Source organism: Astatotilapia calliptera, chromosome 7 (assembly GCF_964374335.1).
Source record: "Astatotilapia calliptera chromosome 7, fAstCal68.1, whole genome shotgun sequence".
Classification (NCBI taxonomy): Eukaryota; Metazoa; Chordata; class Actinopteri; order Cichliformes; family Cichlidae; genus Astatotilapia; species Astatotilapia calliptera.
In genome coordinates this window covers 38,853,888-38,872,001 of record NC_137428.1, presented here as the reverse complement: position 1 = coordinate 38,872,001, position 18,114 = coordinate 38,853,888, and the positions used below count along the sequence as shown (strand labels likewise).

The 18,114-nt window shown below is 42.7% G+C and overlaps 3 protein-coding genes across 8 annotated transcripts in view; 2 read left to right on the top strand and 1 right to left on the bottom strand.

Moving 5' to 3' along the window:
• The first annotated feature begins 305 nt into the window (after positions 1-305).
• spag16 (sperm associated antigen 16) lies at positions 306-2,993 on the top strand. Its single transcript, XM_026174546.2, has 3 exons — positions 306-1,352; positions 1,457-1,561; positions 1,633-2,993. The coding sequence occupies exons 1-3, from the start codon at positions 435-437 to the stop codon at positions 2,278-2,280; spliced, it is 1,671 nt and encodes a 556-aa protein (XP_026030331.1). The 5' UTR covers positions 306-434; the 3' UTR covers positions 2,281-2,993.
• A 173-nt stretch (positions 2,994-3,166) lies between these two features.
• c7h18orf54 (chromosome 7 C18orf54 homolog) lies at positions 3,167-12,775 on the bottom strand. Of its 5 annotated transcripts, none has more exons than XM_026174549.2 (15): positions 12,635-12,775; positions 11,867-12,002; positions 11,293-11,452; positions 11,002-11,169; positions 10,486-10,585; positions 10,335-10,395; positions 10,082-10,259; positions 9,685-9,776; positions 9,332-9,440; positions 8,216-8,308; positions 7,961-8,015; positions 7,819-7,870; positions 6,857-7,018; positions 6,656-6,729; positions 3,167-4,245 (listed from the first exon to the last, which is right to left on the bottom strand). In XM_026174549.2, the coding sequence occupies exons 2-15, from the start codon at positions 11,999-12,001 to the stop codon at positions 4,089-4,091; spliced, it is 1,596 nt and encodes a 531-aa protein (XP_026030334.2). In that variant the 5' UTR covers position 12,002; positions 12,635-12,775; the 3' UTR covers positions 3,167-4,088. The 5 variants fall into 5 exon arrangements, with proteins under 5 accessions (XP_026030334.2, XP_026030338.2, XP_026030337.2 ...); XM_026174553.2 differs by having other exon boundaries at positions 12,497-12,677; XM_026174552.2 differs by lacking the exon at positions 12,635-12,775 and adding an exon at positions 12,493-12,633.
• A 2,180-nt stretch (positions 12,776-14,955) lies between these two features.
• Positions 14,956-18,114, top strand: part of mbd2 (methyl-CpG binding domain protein 2) — a 30,347-nt gene continuing 27,188 nt past the window's right edge. Inside the window, exon 1 of one of the 2 annotated variants that reach the window (XM_026174542.2) lies at positions 14,956-15,517. In XM_026174542.2, the coding sequence (XP_026030327.1) occupies positions 15,405-15,517 (113 nt within the window). In that variant the 5' untranslated portion in view covers positions 14,956-15,404. The remainder of the gene's footprint in view (positions 15,518-18,114) is intronic. The other variant, XM_026174543.2, reaches the window with a different exon arrangement.

Sequence of the window (18,114 nt, the reverse complement as noted above, 5' to 3'; positions counted from 1 at the left end):
AAACGTATGACTTTAAAGTGAAAATTTAGGACTTTTTCTTTATAACCTCTGTAAGTTACATTTTTTTCCTCTTAAATGTACACCGTTATGATGAGAAAGTAATATTTGTATAATCAATATTTTACAATATTTAAAAATATATATATTTTAAAAATATATATATATATATATAGAGAGAGAGAGAGAGAGAGAGAGAGAGAGAGAGAGAGAGGGAGAACACTTGAAGGAAAAACAGGAAATAAAAACGAAAGCATGAAAACAAATAATTAAAAACATTTAAAATGTAAAATATGTATGCATTTTAATAACCACAAAACCTATTAAGCAAACGCATACGCAGGGGGTCACGCGGTTACCGTGGTAACACGCTAAGCAACGCAGAGCTAATACCATAGCAACGCGTAAACAATAAGCTCCGAGGCGAAGGGGAGAAAATGTCAGACACAAGACGAGGAGCGGAGGAAGTGGAGGAGAGGAGCAGTGCTGAGGAGGACGAAGAGGAGGAGAAGTCTGAGGAGGCTCTCTCCTCCTCAGCAGCTCCCAAGAGAAATTCTGAACCGCCACAAGCGCAAACTCTGTCTAACATCCCCGAGGCGGTGGACGACTTCCTGAGGAACTTCTTGCGCAGAGCCGGCCTGACGCGGACTCTGAGCCGCTTCGAGGTGGAGTGGTACGGCTCGGCGCTCAGGCGCCTCACAGACACCCTGAACACCGTAGCCACGGCGGCCCCGGGGGTCTACTTCATCCCCGATGCTCTCACACACCGACGCCTCCTCCAGAGCGAGCTGGAGGCGGTGCGCGCAGAGACGGAGCTGCTCAGGGAGGAGGTGCTGGGTGCAGGAGCGAGCCTAGTGAGGATACAGAGGGAGCGGGACTTTCACCGGCTGCAGCACCGGCGAGTCTCCGAGGACAAAAGGAGGCTCACAGAGGACTTCAAACAACTGAAGAAACATCTGCAGTCGTACGACCCCGTGCTCAGGCAGCTGGAGGAGAAATACCAAACAGCTGTCAGGCAGAAGATGCTCCTCAGCTTCCACAGAGAGAGACTGCAAAGCACCACAGACCCTACACCAGCGCAGGTGAAGGAGGAGAGGAGGAAGGAGAAACCACCAGCAAAGACCACTGCACGCCTGAAGGACTCGGAGTTCCCCCCCTGCAGTGGGCTCCCAAGGGCCTACCTGGAACAAATGAACTCTCACAAAAGCTTCGCATCTTTCAGCCTCGCATGCTCTATAAGAGCGCATCAGCAGCCAATCAGCTGCATCGACCTGCATCCAAGAAAACTGATCCTTGTCTCGGCCAGTGATGACAGCACCTGGAGATTGTGGGTTCTCCCAGAAGAAAGAGAAAAGGTGAGAGGAGGTGAAAGCTCTAAGAGGAGGTGGGGAGGTGACATGTGAGGGTCACTCTGATTGGATGATGCACTGACGTGTGATGTCACCTACTGTGTTGCCAGGTGGGTGAGATGCTGCTGACTGGTGAGGGTCACTCTGATTGGCTGTCCGGTTGTAGCTTTCACCCTGATGGATCAAAATTAGCGACAACCAGCGGAGACATGACAGTAAGTTGGTCCTGATGACAACACAGAATAAACCCACCTCATTGGTTACAGATGTGTACTTCTTCCTGCAGGTGCGGCTCTGGGACTTCTCTCGTGGCTACTGTGTACTGATGCTCTCTGGCCATGCCCAGCCCACCTGGGCATGCTCCTTTCACTCATGTGGTCACTTCCTGGCCTCCTGCTCTGCTGACAGAACCGCCAAGCTGTGGGACCTGAACAGCCAGCGCTGTCGCCTCACACTGCGCCAACACACCGCCTCCGTCAACAGCGTCTGCTTCCTACCTTCCTCCAACCTCCTCCTCACCTGTTCCGCTGACAAAACCATCGCCCTGTGGGATGCCAGGCTAGGTGTCTGCACCACCACCTTTCTTGGACATTATCACCCCTGCAACCATGCTGCCTTCAGCTCAGCGACCAGCATGGTGGCCTCCTGTGACTCTTCTGGCATCGTCAACACGTGGGACATGAGAAAACCCACATCGCCGATGGCCGCTGGAGACACCGGGCCGCTTAGTGCCAACCAAGTGGCGTTTAACCACTCAGGGAAGATGCTGGCGGTTGCCAGCAGCGACGGTTTGGTGAAACTGGTGGAGGTAGACTCTGGCAGTGTGAGCAGCTTGGAGGGCCACAGGGACAGTGTGCAGAGTGTGACCTTTGACCACAAGGGGGAGACTGTGATCTCGGCAGGGAGTGATGGGAGGGTTAACATCTGGTCGTAACATAAGATTTCTGATTGAGTAGTGATCGATATCTGAGATTGACGTGAACTTTTAGTTGTATTAATCAAAGAAGTGACACCATGGAGGTTGTAAACCAAAACATGTTTAATGAGAGCTGTGCAAAGACAAGCAGCTAGAAGCACACATTAAACATTTAACATCAAGTGTCTTCTTCACCCCGAGGTGAATAAAAATACTTCCTGCATCAGAGGGTTAAAGTTCCTCTGTGCCAGTATGAGTCCTGTCATCCTGAGGATGGAGGAAACACCATCTGGTTTCATGTCTTTGATGTTTGAAAAGTGAAACTGATGCAGTACTATGAACCTGCATTCTTTCTAATGACCTAGCAGGGGGCAACTCCTCTGATCAATAAATAAAGTCTGATTGTTAGTCCATGGGAAAATTGCATTACTCCTGCTCTGACCTTTGCGTCTTTCCTGATGGTTTCATCCTTTAGTTGAAAAATGATAATTTTCTAAATGATCGTCCCCTAGTTTTACTGTCAGATTCAAATGTGCTGATCTTTTTTTTTTTTTTTTGTATTATGTACATTTTTTGTCTGTTATGGCTGTATTGAGTGTGCATGTGAGGACGGATGACTCACAGCTGCAGAACAAATCTACTTATGGTAACCTGAACCTGAAGATGTATGAAGAACAACTCTGAGTGAAATGGTCTTTATCTGACTTACAAATACAATCAATTGAATGTTATCAGAGTATCATTTAGCATGTATATATATATAGAGAGAGTAAGTCTCATGGTCTCATGTGACAGTCTTCATTTATGCTTTTTTCCCAGCTCTTCTTCTGTCTGCTAACAGTTTTTGGGTTTCCATTTGGGTGGAGCTACAAATTGGCATCCTTTTTAAAAAAAAAGCCATATCTGACAATTGTAATTTTTATTCAGTTACGACACACATTTACCGTGTCACAAACTTTTTCCTCCCTCTGCAAAAAAAACCCAACAAAAAAACAACAACTCAAGCAAAAGAGACAAAAAACATTTCTTCAAATCTTTCTGCTTCTTTTTTTGTTAGTTTCTATGATATTCGACAAAATCAGCAAAGGTTGTTAATTTTGGTGACTTTTAACGTTCCCTGATAAAAAATGCTGTGCAGTCCCAGATAAAGATAGACATCTGAACACCCTGGTCCCCCCAACCCATGGCTCAATACTTCAATTTTCAATCCACGAGTCTTGAGTCTTCAGAAAATCGGACTGGATTGTCACAGTAGTACACGTTGTGCTTCCACGTGTACATCTTTTCTACAGCAAAAGCAATTTATTGTAGTTTTACCTGCAAGGAACTGAAAAGCTATCACTGACAACAGCACTGATGATCTTTCTTCCCTCTGGCTGAACACTGCCCGGTAACCTCTTCATTTTCAACAGGAATGAGTGTGTGTAAATCTTTATGGCACCAACAGTCTGTCTACAAACAGAATGAAACCCATCAATACAAAACGGTCTGTGCACCAACAAGCATCAAGCCCATCCATCCATACTGTTGCATTCACAAACCCCTGAGACACATTCAAAATATAAAAGATGTGGCATGTTTTTCTCGTCTCGGAGTCTGTCCTTCACGTTTTCTTCTCTTCTTTTAAATTATCGCTGTGTTCTGACTCTTCCTCAGAGTCTGAGAAAGAGAACAGTCCAGGAAACTTCCTGACTCTAAAGGTTTAGGGTATAGTTTAAACTGAGTTGTATTAGTGTTTAAAAAATTGCACTTTCTTATAAAAAAAATACACAAACACAGTGCAGATACTATTGAGGCTTTTGGCACAGCGAGCTTCCTTTGAATGTTCAGTTTCTGGAGGGTTCCTGCTGAGAACAGACCAGTCTGTCGACAGATGAGGACGAGTAGCGCCCCTCGTCGTCGTCCTTCTCTTCCTCTGTCGCTCTGTGTTTCTGTCTGGGTTCTTCCACCAGCATCTTCAGGCGGTTCAGATGATGCAGAGCTCTGAGGAGGAAAAACATGCATGCTTTACTCACCCTAAACTGGAGTCAAACTGATGTACATACTGTGGTGGTGGATGAAGATGCGTTTAATGTCACCCAAGTTTTTGAAATCTTGTTTTTGAACTATTGGGCTTAGAAGAAGAGGGTGAGGATGAGGAAGAGGAGACCCTATGGGAATGAAAGTGCAGGTGTGTTCTCCATGGATGAGGACTCTGTTTCTCGGGACTGTGAGCCACCACCACCTCAGCTTTCTGAATGCCAACATGAGAACTGAGGGCTCTGAAGGACACCGGATGACTTGTCAGTCACTAACTTACATCCTGTTTTATGATCCTTCTTTTACTTCAAATGTAATAATCACTAGGGCTGTTCGATATAACGATATATATCGGGTGACGATATAAAAACGTCTATCGTTTCATATTGCGGAAAAATATAATGTTTACGGCAATATTTTTTCATCGTTTTGATGGTCATTGTAGTGGTTATATTAATTTGTTAAAGTTCTCTCTTTCCCTTATATTTAATATAACCACACTACGGACGGACAAGCGACTGTTTTTACACGTTGTCGTTAGCAACCACGACGGTAAAACAATGGCGTGGCTCCGCCATCCGCTTGTTTGTTTTGCATATTAACCTTTCCACAATAAAGCTCAAGATCCTGTTGAGACTTTTCAAAATAAACTAAATCCCGTGAAAGAGTATGGAGTGTTTACGGATGAGAAGCAAAAAAGAGCCGCCAGGTGCTAAAAAATAAACCTTAGACTCAAACGTTAGAACAGGCTTTTCCCCGCAGCACGCCATGTAATAAATACTCACAAAGAAAACGCGGCCGTTACAACTTATGTCTAAAAATGTATAAATTCATGCATCGGCTAAAAGTCATAACTCCAGGTACATGACGCCCAGCTGAAAACACTTCATGCAAGTCGAGCTGCCCGAGATTCACAGAATTTACAGAAAATGTTACATTTTTGTGATTTATATCGTTATCGGAATGATAGATGTCTTATATCGGGATATGAGATTTTGGTCATATCACACAGCCCTAATAATCACATTTGACTCAGTAAGACTTTAAACTAGCAACAGAGACCATAAACTCATCGTGAAAGTGTTTACTAATGCTGGGCAGACACGGTGCGATTTTTGGCTCATTTTGAGCCGATTTTTCAGTCGTGCAACCGTTTTGGGGATCGGCCCGAGTTTCGCCTTCATCGTGTGTCGTGCATCGCGTAGTATACGTGGGGTAACAGAAGCGATTAACACCTCACGACCAGCTCCCAAATAATCAATCGCTTGGTCGTAAGAAAATCAAACCTGTTTGAAATCCTGTCGGCCGTCGTGAGGGTGTCACCGCAGCCTCTCACACTGCGCACGCACAAACACAGAAATGAAAGTGAAAAGACGGAGTAGCACAGCAGTGCAGCGTGTGATCTGGATACAAGCGATGGAGGCACAACTTGTAGAACTTTGGAAAGCTCATCCGAGCCTTTTCGATGTGGCCTCACAAAATTATCACGACCACAACAACCGTGAAAATAATTGGATGGACATTGCTGATCAATCCCAGCTGCCTTATCAATGTTTTTCATTAGCAATTTAGCAAAGTTGACGGTGGTGGTGTGCGTGTCTGTGTGAGTGAAAGACAGAGAGGGAGAGTGAGCGACAGATTTTCTGTTATAACCTTCATATTATGGACGCACAGTGTAAGCACTCAGGTCGCATCAGAGCATAGAGCATAGAGACCCTGCAACGTGACCTACGAACTTCTAACCCCTGCGAGTCAGTCGTGCAGTTTGAGCAGGAGCTGAATAACGCAAAATCCCACAGTGTTTGCCCAGCTTAAGGTAACAGGTCAAGTAAGATGTTGGGTCACTTTCTCATAGACTTCTACAGACTCTGACTTGTTTCAACAGCCATAGATGTTGCCCCCTGCTGGCCATGGGAAAAACGCAGGATTCACACCCAGAAGCTGACTGTCTTTTATCTAAAATCTGAAAGTAGAACAAAAGGACTTATCTTGGAGTTTTCAAAAATACATTTTAATTTATTATTATCATCATCATCATCATCATCAGTAGTAGTAGTATTGCTTTGCATCACCAGTGGTTATTCGGCCCATACTCACTATGAGTTACTAAATGTCACTGAGTTTCTAGTTGCTGGCTGCCACATCATTGCTAGTTGTTTCCTGTGTGGACCCCCCTTTGCCTTACAAGACAGGATGGCATTTGATTTCTTGACATAGTTTCTAGTGACGTTTTGAGTAAAATAATGCTTTTAATTTTTGCCTGAAGCAAAAGTGGTGTCTTTGATGCAGTTGTCTTTAAACTGTAAGCACAGGTTATCAGTCCAGTCTCCACATTCTTTCTAAAGGGATAAATAACTTGATCGGAGTCAGTTACCTCTCTAGTGATGGTCTACCAGGAAAACTCTGAAGCTCTTGCAGCTCCTGCAGCTCTGCGTTACCAACAGACCACTGCAACACAAACAGACTCTTAATAATTTAAATCTTGTTTCCTTAAACGTTAAACTCAGACACAGATTAGCATTTTATTATCCACTTTTTCTAAAGATCTGTATCAAGCCAGCCTGGCTCCTTGTACCTGTGTTGCTGATGTCAGCAGCCACTCTGAGAGAGTCAGAGCTGCTGGTGGCTGCTGTTGTCGCTGAAGCTCCGCCTCCACAGCCTGCAGTCTGAACAGCATCTGTTTCAGAGCCTCCACCGGACCAGGCTGCTTCCAGATGCTGTTTTCATGACTCAAATCCTGGGAGAGCACAAACAAAAGGGGGATATTACAAACAACACTAGCTTCAGAAACAACTGTTTTGCCAGTAGATGTAGAGAAGGCCTTCAACTGAGTTGACTAGCACTCATTTGTTCAGCCTTAGGAAAAAAAAACCTGACAACTGGGCTGATCTGGTTTGTAAAAACCCAATAGGCTATCACAAACATTCTGCAACACATATATGATCACACCAGCGAATCAACTGAATAACAGTGGGACACAATGAGCACAAGCTAATACTGTATACAGATTATGTGATACTTGTTTATTACAAAATTACACAAGTTAGCTCAAGTTATTACAATAAAACCGAAGCAATCAACACAACTACTTTTTACATGAGAAGGGCCACAACTTTTGAAATATTACAGTTTCATTTGGTAGAAAAAAATCACATATTTAGAGACACAAATTGTGCCAATGATGGAATATGAATAAGTTCTCATAGTTATGTGACGAAAAATATTTACAACCCATCCAAAACAGAAATTCAGAATTTACTTTATAAGACCCCCAGTGCTAAACGTATATTTAATAGGTAAATTATTGTGTTTAAAAAGAAAAAAATAATATTGCCTAAAAAGCCTTTAAATTCAACCAGTCTAATGTGAATACAAAGAAAAACTACTGTAGTGAGTCAAACAGGCTCACTGCAGTAGGAGGCCTTGTCCACTGACCTGAAAGGTTAATGTGTTTCACATCTGGGCATCACTCAGGAGACGAGAATAAATGAAAATCACACAATTAGCTGACATTGTAGAACATGACAGTAAACCTACCTCTGCTCCCCTGTCAGTCAGCTCCTCTGTGCAGCCTCCTGTTGCTGAGTCTCTGCAGGGTTAAAATGCCACCACATATATGAGTCTGCGTGGAGTTGCAGCAGATCATAACACACCAGAAGTGTAAATGAGTCTTACTCACAGAGGACAGTGTGAGGGAGAATGGTGCAGCAGCTCCTCAGTTTTCACAGGACTCACTGACAACAACAGAAACAAAGAACTGATCGGATACCTGCTTCATTTCCAGCTTGTTGGTAATAAGTTAAAGTCTGCTTAAACAGTCACAACGAGAACCAGACACAGCTGTGCTTTAAAAAACAACAACAACAAAAACTTTGGTATAAGTGTTATTCAGTGTAAAAGACTTCCTGCTCCTTTGAATGAATCCCGGTTTTACCTGGATCTGCAGGACTCTCTGCTTGTCCAGAACTCCGAGACAGAGAGTTTAACACCTGGTCCGCCTTCTGGATCAGAGACTCGATCCTGTTGTCTGACAGGTGGGAACACACATCAGAAACAAGTTTAGCAAAGAACAAAAACAACAACAAAAAAGAGAAAAGTTTAAAAGAGTGAAAGGTTGTCATAGGAGGTGTGGTTGAAAGGGGAAAAATAAGAAAATAAGACTATATGAATTGAATTTGGCCAGTCTCATGTTCAAGAGGATCTTCTCTTGTACCTCTTGACCACGTTCTGTACAGCTGCTAGTTTTAGATCTCTGTTTAGTCCCAAGTTCCAGAATTGAGTCAGTCCCCAACAGTTCTCTGACCTGAACATCTGAACCCTGTTTGTGCTGCTGGAGCCTTTTGGAGCATCTAATATGGCTGCTGTGCAGTTAATTGTATGAACAGATTGTCTAAGAACACTGGGGTCTAGTGAAGGTGAGTGAAGAATTGAATTTGGGTGTTACTTGGCACTAATTAGCAGCCATCTCCGTCAGTGTGTGTGATGCACTCATACACTGATATCTGAAATGTGGTGACTTCAGGCTCTAAAGACAATATGTTGGCATCTGAAGCAATAACACCTTCAGAATACAGAATCCAAACCCAGTTAGTGATGTCATTGTGATTATGGCCTTCCGTGATATGCAATCAATGAGTAAAGAATGACTAAACAATATTCAACAGTGCAATAATCCAATGTAATGTATTTTTTTCGTCGACTCTAGGATTAGTTTGTTTTTCAGAGCTGAGTATTGTCTGTTATTAGTCCATCTATCCATCAGCCCAAGCAAAGAAGCCCAGTCATTTTAACTCTTTGCTTTACATGATTTTAAACTTTTTAATGACCTGCAGGAACCCTGATTTGCCTCTGTGATGGTCACTGGGTCTCTTTTGTGCGTCAAAGCAGTAAACCTTTAACTGTACTTTAACTTTAATTTATATTTTCTGAAAGTCACACGAATAGAGATCGGAAAGTTATGTTTGTGGTGATTTACAGAGAACAATTCCGGACCTATTTTGTTTACACCTCGAATTTTTAACATTACATACTCAAAGACTTGTGTTTTTACCTTGGTACATGTTCATCACAACGTCTGAGCTCTTCCTCTCTGTAGTGAGCAAAGAAATCTGTTCAGCAAACTGAAGCCTCAGGTCTCTGAGCGCCTGCTGGCTGCCAACCTAAGCACACACAGAGAAAACCTATTACTTCATCAACTGACCGATGAAGCTCTTTTTCTGCCTTTGGGACACACATGTGACAGAATGTGGTTTATTTAGAGCACTTGACCACATCATAAGGCGTTCTTTAACACACAAAGAGTCCAGAGGAAAGCACAGTTCCACAGAAGCTCTACAGTCTTCATGAACAACGAGAGCAGCAGGACCATACAACTGACAGTTGCGCTGCAGCTGCTTCTCTTACCTCTGCAGGTGTCTGGTCAGGATCTTCATCTTTCTCCAGGTCTGCTACCCAGGATGGAGCTCTGGTTCTGGGAGATCCAGGTGGGAGAACGTCTGGAAAAAACAAATATGACCCTTTCAAATAAACAGAAAATAGTCATAGTTTAATGGTGAAATTACTTCCCTGGGATAGACTCCACCCACCCAGTCCAATATCAAATTCAACATTTCCCCTCACTAGATCAGTTTTAAAAGCTCATATTTATGACTCTACACACTGATGGGCTGCTTAATATAAAATAATAAAGAATAACCTATTAATAGATTTATCTTTAACATTAATAATCACAATCTGTTAAATGATGATGAAATACTATGACATCTTGGAAGGTTTGTGCATATGTAGTCGAGGAAGCTACCGTGGTCGTCCCACAGATCTGACTGTGCAGGCGGCTCGCTGAGGTCACACCCCTGGAGCCATGCTGGGTACTTCAGGTCGGGCACACTGGTGATTCCCGAACAGTCCAAGTCAGCCTTGTTACTGGTGAACCAGTGAGGGAGGTGGAGCGACGAGGATACCGGGGCCTGCTCTGATCGCTGAAAAGGGGAAGCAACTGTGTTTATGACACTGCTACAGTCTCAGAATAATCCAGAAAAGACAGTGAGGGTCACCTTAAAACTGCTGATGTGAGCACCTGGTTTAAAAGTGGCGGCCCTCGGCCTGTCTCTGCACCTAGGGAGGAGGGGAAAGTAATAACCTGTAACTCAGATCGACCAGGAAATATGCCTGGTCGATCTGAACGAGAAAGGAAGCAGTTCAAACCTGGAGCTCCTGGACGTCGTCGGTGGAAGAGAGTGATGGTGGAGGAGTCTACAGGTAGATGAGGGGCAGGTCTGAGAGGCTGCAGGCCAGGACAGGAGGTCTGGACCAGCAGAGGAGAGGAGTGAGGCAAAAGTCATCACTTCTGTTATTACTGAATCATCTATGGATTATTTAATGTTGATTATAGAGTCTGAGCTGCAGAAGTTATGCATTTAAAGGCAGATGCCAGGATGTTTTTAGGTAAAAGTGGTGGATTTAATGACATGAATGAAGACTACATTGTAGATGTTTTTAATGAACTGGTATAAGAGCAGATTCTTGATTGTCACATTTAAAAACTTCAGACTGAGAAAAATGGTGAGGGATGCATTTACTTCCAGCTCCACATTTTCAGTCTTGGACTCTACGAAATCACAGATCCCTACTCTTAATGACATCATACAGATCAAAGAAAACTAAAAAATGTACAAACACGTGTTTAAGAGTTTAAAGGTTGAGTATGAAATGTGTAAAAACCTTGGATGAAGGCGGTGGTGTGGGTGATGGGCATCGAGCCGTCGAAAGGGACGGACAGCAGTTCATCTGTTGTCATGGAGTGTCTGTCCCAGTTAACGCGGTGATGGAGGGGGCTCACGGGGAGGTTCAGGAAGTCTAGCTCTCTCTCGGTCAAACGCTCCCTAAGAACTGAAACAAAAAGAGAAAAATGCAATGTAGATGAATCACTCAGATAACATAAAACCACAGAAGACATAAAAAGCACCAAGATATATCAACGTTATAAGATACCTGACCCTCAGCAGGACCTACCATCTTTGTTTCTGAGCGTGCCCACTCTGTGCCTGCACGGAGTGGAGGGTAGGTTCTGTGGCAGAACCAGCTTTCCAGTCAACGACGAGTCGCGGTTCTGACGACTCCTCTCAAAGTCTTTGATGTAAGCGTCCAGAGCCGCCGAAGCCGAGTCATACTCCTGCAATCAGACAGTAGTGTAGGCTTCCTGTTTTAAAATCCTCATCACTAAAGTTTTTGATAAGAAAAGAACAACAAATTTCAGACTTTTTAAAAATGTTTTCCCTCTCACATAAATGTTTGAGTTATCTCTCATACACCTCTCACACACTTCCTCATGAACTTCACATGAATTTACTCTTTTCTTTTAAAACAAATTCACATATTTTTTTCTGAATTTACCAGTTTTTCCTCAATGTTTTACTGGAAAATGAAACAATTTTAAACTCTGTCACAATCAAAAAGAGAACATCATCATTTGTCAGGAGAGAAGCTCTCCTGATAACACCCAGAACAGAACCCAGAAACAGATAAAATAACAAAGGGAGATTTCTTCATTCTGTCCATTCCTGCTGTGGAAAGTAATCCCACCCACTCTGTCTTTGTATCTGAAGCTGGTGTCGTGTTGAGGAGGCAGCAGGCTGCTCCTCAGGTAACCTGAACTGGATAGTAGGGAGGTCACCGTGGACTCTGGTGACAGAGAGTGGCCCAATGGACCGCTGTACTCCATGCTGTCAAAAAACAAGAAGAGTACATTTTAAATCGCTAAACGTCGAGGGAATAATGGTTAAAATGTTTACAGAGGTGTTAAAACTGTTATCAGCATTTGTTTATTCACAGCTGACATGCCCAATCAGAGCCATGCCAGCTGTGATTTAAACCTTCCACAAGTAGGCGTGGAGCTACCTGTGCAAAAGCAGCTGTTTGAGACGTTAGAAAGCTAACCACCTTGCGGAGTATGTGTCAGGTTGTTGTCAGTGATAGCTTTGCCGGTTTTCGCTTTAAACGGGACAGTAAAGGGCTTTCTTTAGACTGCGTTTGTTTGCTAGCTTGCCTTTAGCCGAGCTCTGAGCTATGCAGCAAAAAACCCCAAAAACGTCGAACAAAAAATAAACTAAACAGACCGTTACATGGCAGATTTAAACCCCATACGTACAGCAACAGTTTAGTGTTTATACAGAGTTTATAACGTGCTACACAAATGTTTCTGGCTCAACGTACTCACAAATGTCGCAAAAGTTTTCTCACTGATGTTAAAGTTCAACTTAGCAGCGCTGCTAGGGTGTTAACGGAAATCTTAACCAGGCACTTCCTCAAACTTCCTGAATCTTTATCAAATAAAACAAATATAAAACACTCATACTTCTACTCCGAAATGCCTCCTTTTCACTGTACTCCGTGCCCAACCCTTTTGCGTACACTGACGCTTGCAAATTCAAAGGATCCCGGGTAAAGCTAGCTCACAGTTAGCCGGAGCCACTTCCGGTACCCGGCAGACGCTGCCACCAAACTCCGTTAAAAGAATCTGGTCATTAATAATAATCATAGTATCGGTAAACACATGCTTCATATATAAGTACGGTTTACACAGTTAAGGTGTGTTATGATCTTAAGAAAGTTTCGGTGTCTGTTACAGACAGATTAATATGTTTAACTACCGCCATCAGTGGCTTATCGTGATGCAGAAACATGGTATACATGAGTGAAAGAGCAAATAAAGTTTACATTATATTAGAACGCATAATCGTTTGTGTGTGTAAGATATGCCGAATTTAAAGATGAACTCCGTTGAGTTATGAAAACAAGTCCACGTGAATGCCCCCAAAAAAGAGAGAAAAATTGTCTTGTTTTATTTCTAAAATTCAATTGTAAGCAATTATTGCACTGACGACAGTATAATGATTTGGTGACACCGGAATTATTATTATTCCCCTTCTTCCGTCTCTGAGTGCGCCACGGTGTCTGAGGAGGTGTTAGTGAGAGCAGAGACACTGTTGAGACTGGAAAAACAGCGGTCAAGACTCCCACACAGAGCTGAAATGTGTGTGTGTGTGTGTGTGTGTGTGTGTGTGTGTGTGTGTGTGTGTGTGTGTGTGTGGTGGGGGGGGGGGGGGGGGGATTATATACAGTTTAATGTTGGGATTAAATTATTAAATTGAGATAATTGTGATAATCTACCCACCACCACCCACCCACACACCCACACACAAGAGTTGAAAAGACAATATTAACACGACACAACAAGAGTAATAAAAATAATAATAAACTAATAAAGCTTTCGAATATCACTGGTAGCAGGACTTAATTCCTTCAGATAACTTATTAATGTGTTGTTAATTTACTGGACTAATTAAAGTACATCTAGCATATAACCATTTTAAAAACATCATGCTCATTTTTTGTTTAAAAAAACCATTTTGTTGAAATTCACCAATTTATTTATTTATTTATTTGTGTATTTATTTCGGGGGGCACCATTAATTTATACTAAAAGGCTGCATATTTAACACCCTGTTTGTTCTGTCCTGTGATAACTTCATAAGCAGAAGGGCACGTCTTCCTTTTCATCACTACTGGTTTAGTTACATTGTAAAAAACCGTTTTTACAAAAAAATCCGCTTTCACTTCTTTCTCAGAGAGAACTGTAGGTTAGCCATGTTGGGACGACCAAGTATTTTTCCGGGGTTCCTGTCTCTGCTGCAGGCCCCTTTAACCCAGAGTTTGTGACGTCAGTGAGCCAGGAGGTGTGGGGATGTTGAATAACACAGAAAGAGGGATCACTCCCCCTGAAACTGCAGGCACCAGAAAGCACCAGCATAACATGTCGACACAAACTTATCGCATAGACGAAAATATAAGGCCATCTGGGAAATTAAAAAACAAACAAAAAAAACAACACGACAAAAAACAAGTGTAAGCAGAGGTATTTTCCTCTTAAAAGGAATTCTTCCTCCCTAATTGTTGCCAAATACCACTCATCAGAAATCATCTGATTATTGTGTTCTGGCACCAATCGGGGTTGGTGTCAAAAGACGTGGATAGGGTAGATAACCAACTTTTTTGCCTCTTAGTGGACCAACCAGAGGACAGAAAAAAAGAGGACAGAGGACACAGAGTAGAGAACGGAGCGATAGGATGGGATAACTGTAAAGTCTGAAAAGCACAGAGTGTGTTTGCAGTGACACTTTTCATAGTTTTTAACACTCACTGCATGCCTGCCCCTCTCTCTGCTCGACCATGAAACAGTTCCAGATGTCTGTGATTCATTTTTGGGGAGTGAATGTCTATAGTCTAAAATGTGGAATCAAAAATCAGTGGCTACCTCCATCTTTAATATGCAGTCTATTGTACTCCCATAGTGCCATGGTCGATTAAGTTGATCAGACCTTGCAAATATTGGGTTATATGTTTCCATGACGAATTCAGTTCATGGTTGTTTATTTATTTATCTATTTTTGCAAAAAAAATTATGACTTTCAAATAATATTCAATTTTATTTTGTAAACAATAATTTATTATTATTATTATTATTATTATTATTATTATTATTATTATTATTATTATTATTATTATTATGCAAACGTTTACAGGTTTATTCATACCTCAGACTATAGATTGATAGAGTCTGTTTCACCTAAACTAACACCGAGTGAGTGTTCTGATCTCAAGACGATCTCTGGGGGAGTGTGTCTGTGCGTGTGAGCGTGCGCGTCTGAGTTTAATCGCGGTGTGTGTGTGTGTGTGTGTGTGTGTGTGTGTGATATCTCAGACGTCACAGCCTGCCGTTGGTCCAGTTCAGTTCAGTTCAGTTCAGTTCACTTTAGATCAGATCGGATCCCCGGATGAGCCGTTGCTTCTCTCAGGAGGTAAACTGAAGTAAACCCGGACCTGGAGGCGGTTTAACCCGGAACAGCCCGAACCGGAACACTGTGTTTGTTTCTGTTCGACCCAAAATAAGCAGCATAAACAAGCAGGGCGGAGGGAGTGTGAGAGCCACCGTTAACGTAACGTCCGTGACGTCGCTCCGCTGGTTTTTCACCAGCACGCCGCGCGTCTGGGGGGTCCACGCCGGGATTTACCAAGTGATCGATTAATCCGACAGGAGCCTGAACCGTGGGATCGGTACACGCGCTATGATGGAGAGAAAGAGGACGGACTGTCCCGCTCTGCCGCCCGGTTGGAAGAAAGAAGAAGTGATCAGGAAGTCCGGGCTGAGCGCCGGAAAGAGCGACGTCTACTACTACAGGTAGCCCATCACACTAATCGATCAGTGGTTACACAGCAAACCGATAATCAGTCAGCAGTTCGGCTGTGGTACCAATGCTGACTCTGGACTGTTTGTGAGCTCACCTCTGTTCACACTCAGTGGACCAACCAGAGGCTCGGCTTCAGTCTGAGAAGTTACAATGTAGTGCACAGTAGCAAAGTAGCCAATCAGAATTCATTCTTAATAACAGCATTACAACAATGTAACAATGTCTGTATGACCAGAGTTGTGGCAGCAGGGGGCCAAGAACAGCTGGATGACCGAAGCAAGCCAAACCAAAGTGCTTGAACATTGGTGGGAAGTTCATCCAGATATTGAGATTACAGTGGACACACCTCATACCTCCATAAATGTGCAATAAGAGCAAAAATGAAACCAATAACGAAAACTAAAAGAAACCCTGCAGTTTCTCTAAAGTCCACCTGAGGCAGACTTTCAGAGTAAGTCAATTTCCATAGACTCCAATATTAAAATGTCTGACTTGAACGTGTTCACAGTTTTCGTTTTTAGAACTTACTCATTTGGGTTTTATCAGGGCTTAAATATAGGTTTCAAGGCCTCACGTTTGTCAGCTCATTTGACTCTTTAAATTGAACCTCTCTATTTATTCTTTTGATCCCATTAATGCCAGTAAATGACAAATAAAATGTCTTTTTGTGTGGTTAATTGTAGTGACAGACCATCCACACACACATACACACAAACTCTAGTTTTGACAAGTGACGTTGTAGCTTTTAGTCAGTTAAATAGAAATAGTAAGCATCTGCTATCTAAATCCCAGAATGTTGATTAATTTAGTCTGACTTTATTAACAATACACTTGCATAACCACCATTGCTTAACAATGAATTGTCATGACCGTTAATGGCCCTGAGTACTATTCACAGAGGTGGCCGTTACCTTTTCACATAAGCTGCCTTCTTGACCTCCTTAAGTAAAAAAAGGGGAATGACAATCTTTGAGCCAAAGAGGGAATCTAAGAGGACATCTTTCAGTATTGTTTAGTGCTGTGATTGCAGCCATTCTCCAACTCTCAGTGAGTAGTACTCGTGGTCATTGATTAACTGCTGTGACAATTTGCATATGAATGAGCATGAAACTGATCTGATCTGCTCATTGTTATGCAATGGTGCTGGTTTAGATCGTTATGCAGTTGTACCGTTTTTAAACTGGGGGAAACCTGCAGAATGCTGAGCCTGGAGTCACTTGGAAGAACAAGTTTCTCCCACTGAAAATGTTTGGTTCAAACAGTGTAACCAAGTTAACATTAGCTGGTAAGTTAGCACTCCACTCCTTGACATGTCTAGCTCCAAAAAACCCGAATGGCGGTGGACAAAATTCTAACACTGAATCTGCAAAATATGTCATCCAAAATGGTAAATGGACCTGTTCTTATATAGCACATTTCTACTCTACTTGAGGACCCTCATTTACCCATTCACACCCATACATCTATGCTGTTTTTTATATAAGTGCTTTCTGTCAAACATTTACATTTAGATTGATGGAATTAGTATGCATCATGAATCAAATCAACAAAGGTGGACGATATGCCTGGTGCTCAGTAGTTGACTTTCTGTCGGACTCTGGGACCACGGCGTTGCATTTTGTAGCCATTTCCATTGTTGCTGTGTTTTCTGGGGCTTTTTTTATATTACAAATTTCCTTTTTGATTTCAGTGAATGAGACACTCTCCTAACTCATTGAGTGTCGGCACAGACTAGCCAATCGTTGGCCTGCAGTTTGACGACATCACATTTCAGTACCTACTTGGTTCGCCTTGGAACCCCGGCCGAGCAGGTCTATTTGAGTAGAAACTAATGGAAAAGGGGCTATAGTGGTCACCTTTGATATACAGTCGATGTATAAATTGTTTTTGTAACTGTTTCTTTATCAACCTTAAGGAGAGTCTGAATCTGAAAATGTATCATGGTGTCTCGCTTCAGTGCCACTTGTACATCTATTTAACGTCTCCTGACAACCACATGACTCCCTTATTGACATATGCTGGGTAAAGAACAGCATGTTGCACTGATACCAGCGGGCATCGTGTAAAGCTATTATCTCCAAATGCTGTACAGTAAGATAACCACTCATTCTAGCTGGGTTAGGCCTCTCTCCTGATGTTGTCAGAGGCAAACTACTGTTGGAAATGTCCATAACACTGAGGATCCTGTCCCTGTGCCCAGACAGCCAACCGTCTGCTTCATAAAGCTGGGAAACGTAAAGCTGGGTGTGCCATTTGTGCTGCTGTTGCCTGAGTTAGCTGGAAGAGACTGTGGAAGTTTCACTTCAACTTTCTATAATAGCTTTTTAAATAGCCTTGAAGACAAGCACAGCAGCTGTGACGGAACTGTGTCCTGTTCAAATAATAGACTGCAAGATGAATTTTACTTTCTGTGTTTTGTGTAAAGCACATTTAAACACAGCTTTCATGGACCATAGTGTTGTATAAAGTATGCACATTCATATACACACTCATGTCATTACATGAAAAAGTAAAAATGGACACAGAATACAGAATTATCAAGCACCAGCACCCAGCAGTGAGCTGGGGAGGTCTGGGAGTAAAGGTG

Excerpts from the sequence above, each read along its gene's own strand:
- spag16 (XM_026174546.2), top strand. The coding sequence starts at position 435 with ATGTCAGACACAAGACGAGGAGCGGAGGAAGTGGAGGAGAGGAGCAGT. Across the intron at positions 1,353-1,456 it reads TCCCAGAAGAAAGAGAAAAG|GTGGGTGAGATGCTGCTGAC; the intron begins GTGAGAGGAGGT and ends CTGTGTTGCCAG. Across the intron at positions 1,562-1,632 it reads CAACCAGCGGAGACATGACA|GTGCGGCTCTGGGACTTCTC; the intron begins GTAAGTTGGTCC and ends TTCTTCCTGCAG.
- c7h18orf54 (XM_026174549.2), bottom strand. The coding sequence starts at position 12,001 with ATGGAGTACAGCGGTCCATTGGGCCACTCTCTGTCACCAGAGTCCACG. Across the intron at positions 8,309-9,331 it reads TGTGATGAACATGTACCAAG|ACAACAGGATCGAGTCTCTG; the intron begins GTAAAAACACAA and ends CCCACCTGTCAG. Across the intron at positions 4,246-6,655 it reads GGTAGACCATCACTAGAGAG|AGCTCTGCATCATCTGAACC; the intron begins GTAACTGACTCC and ends TTTCCTCCTCAG.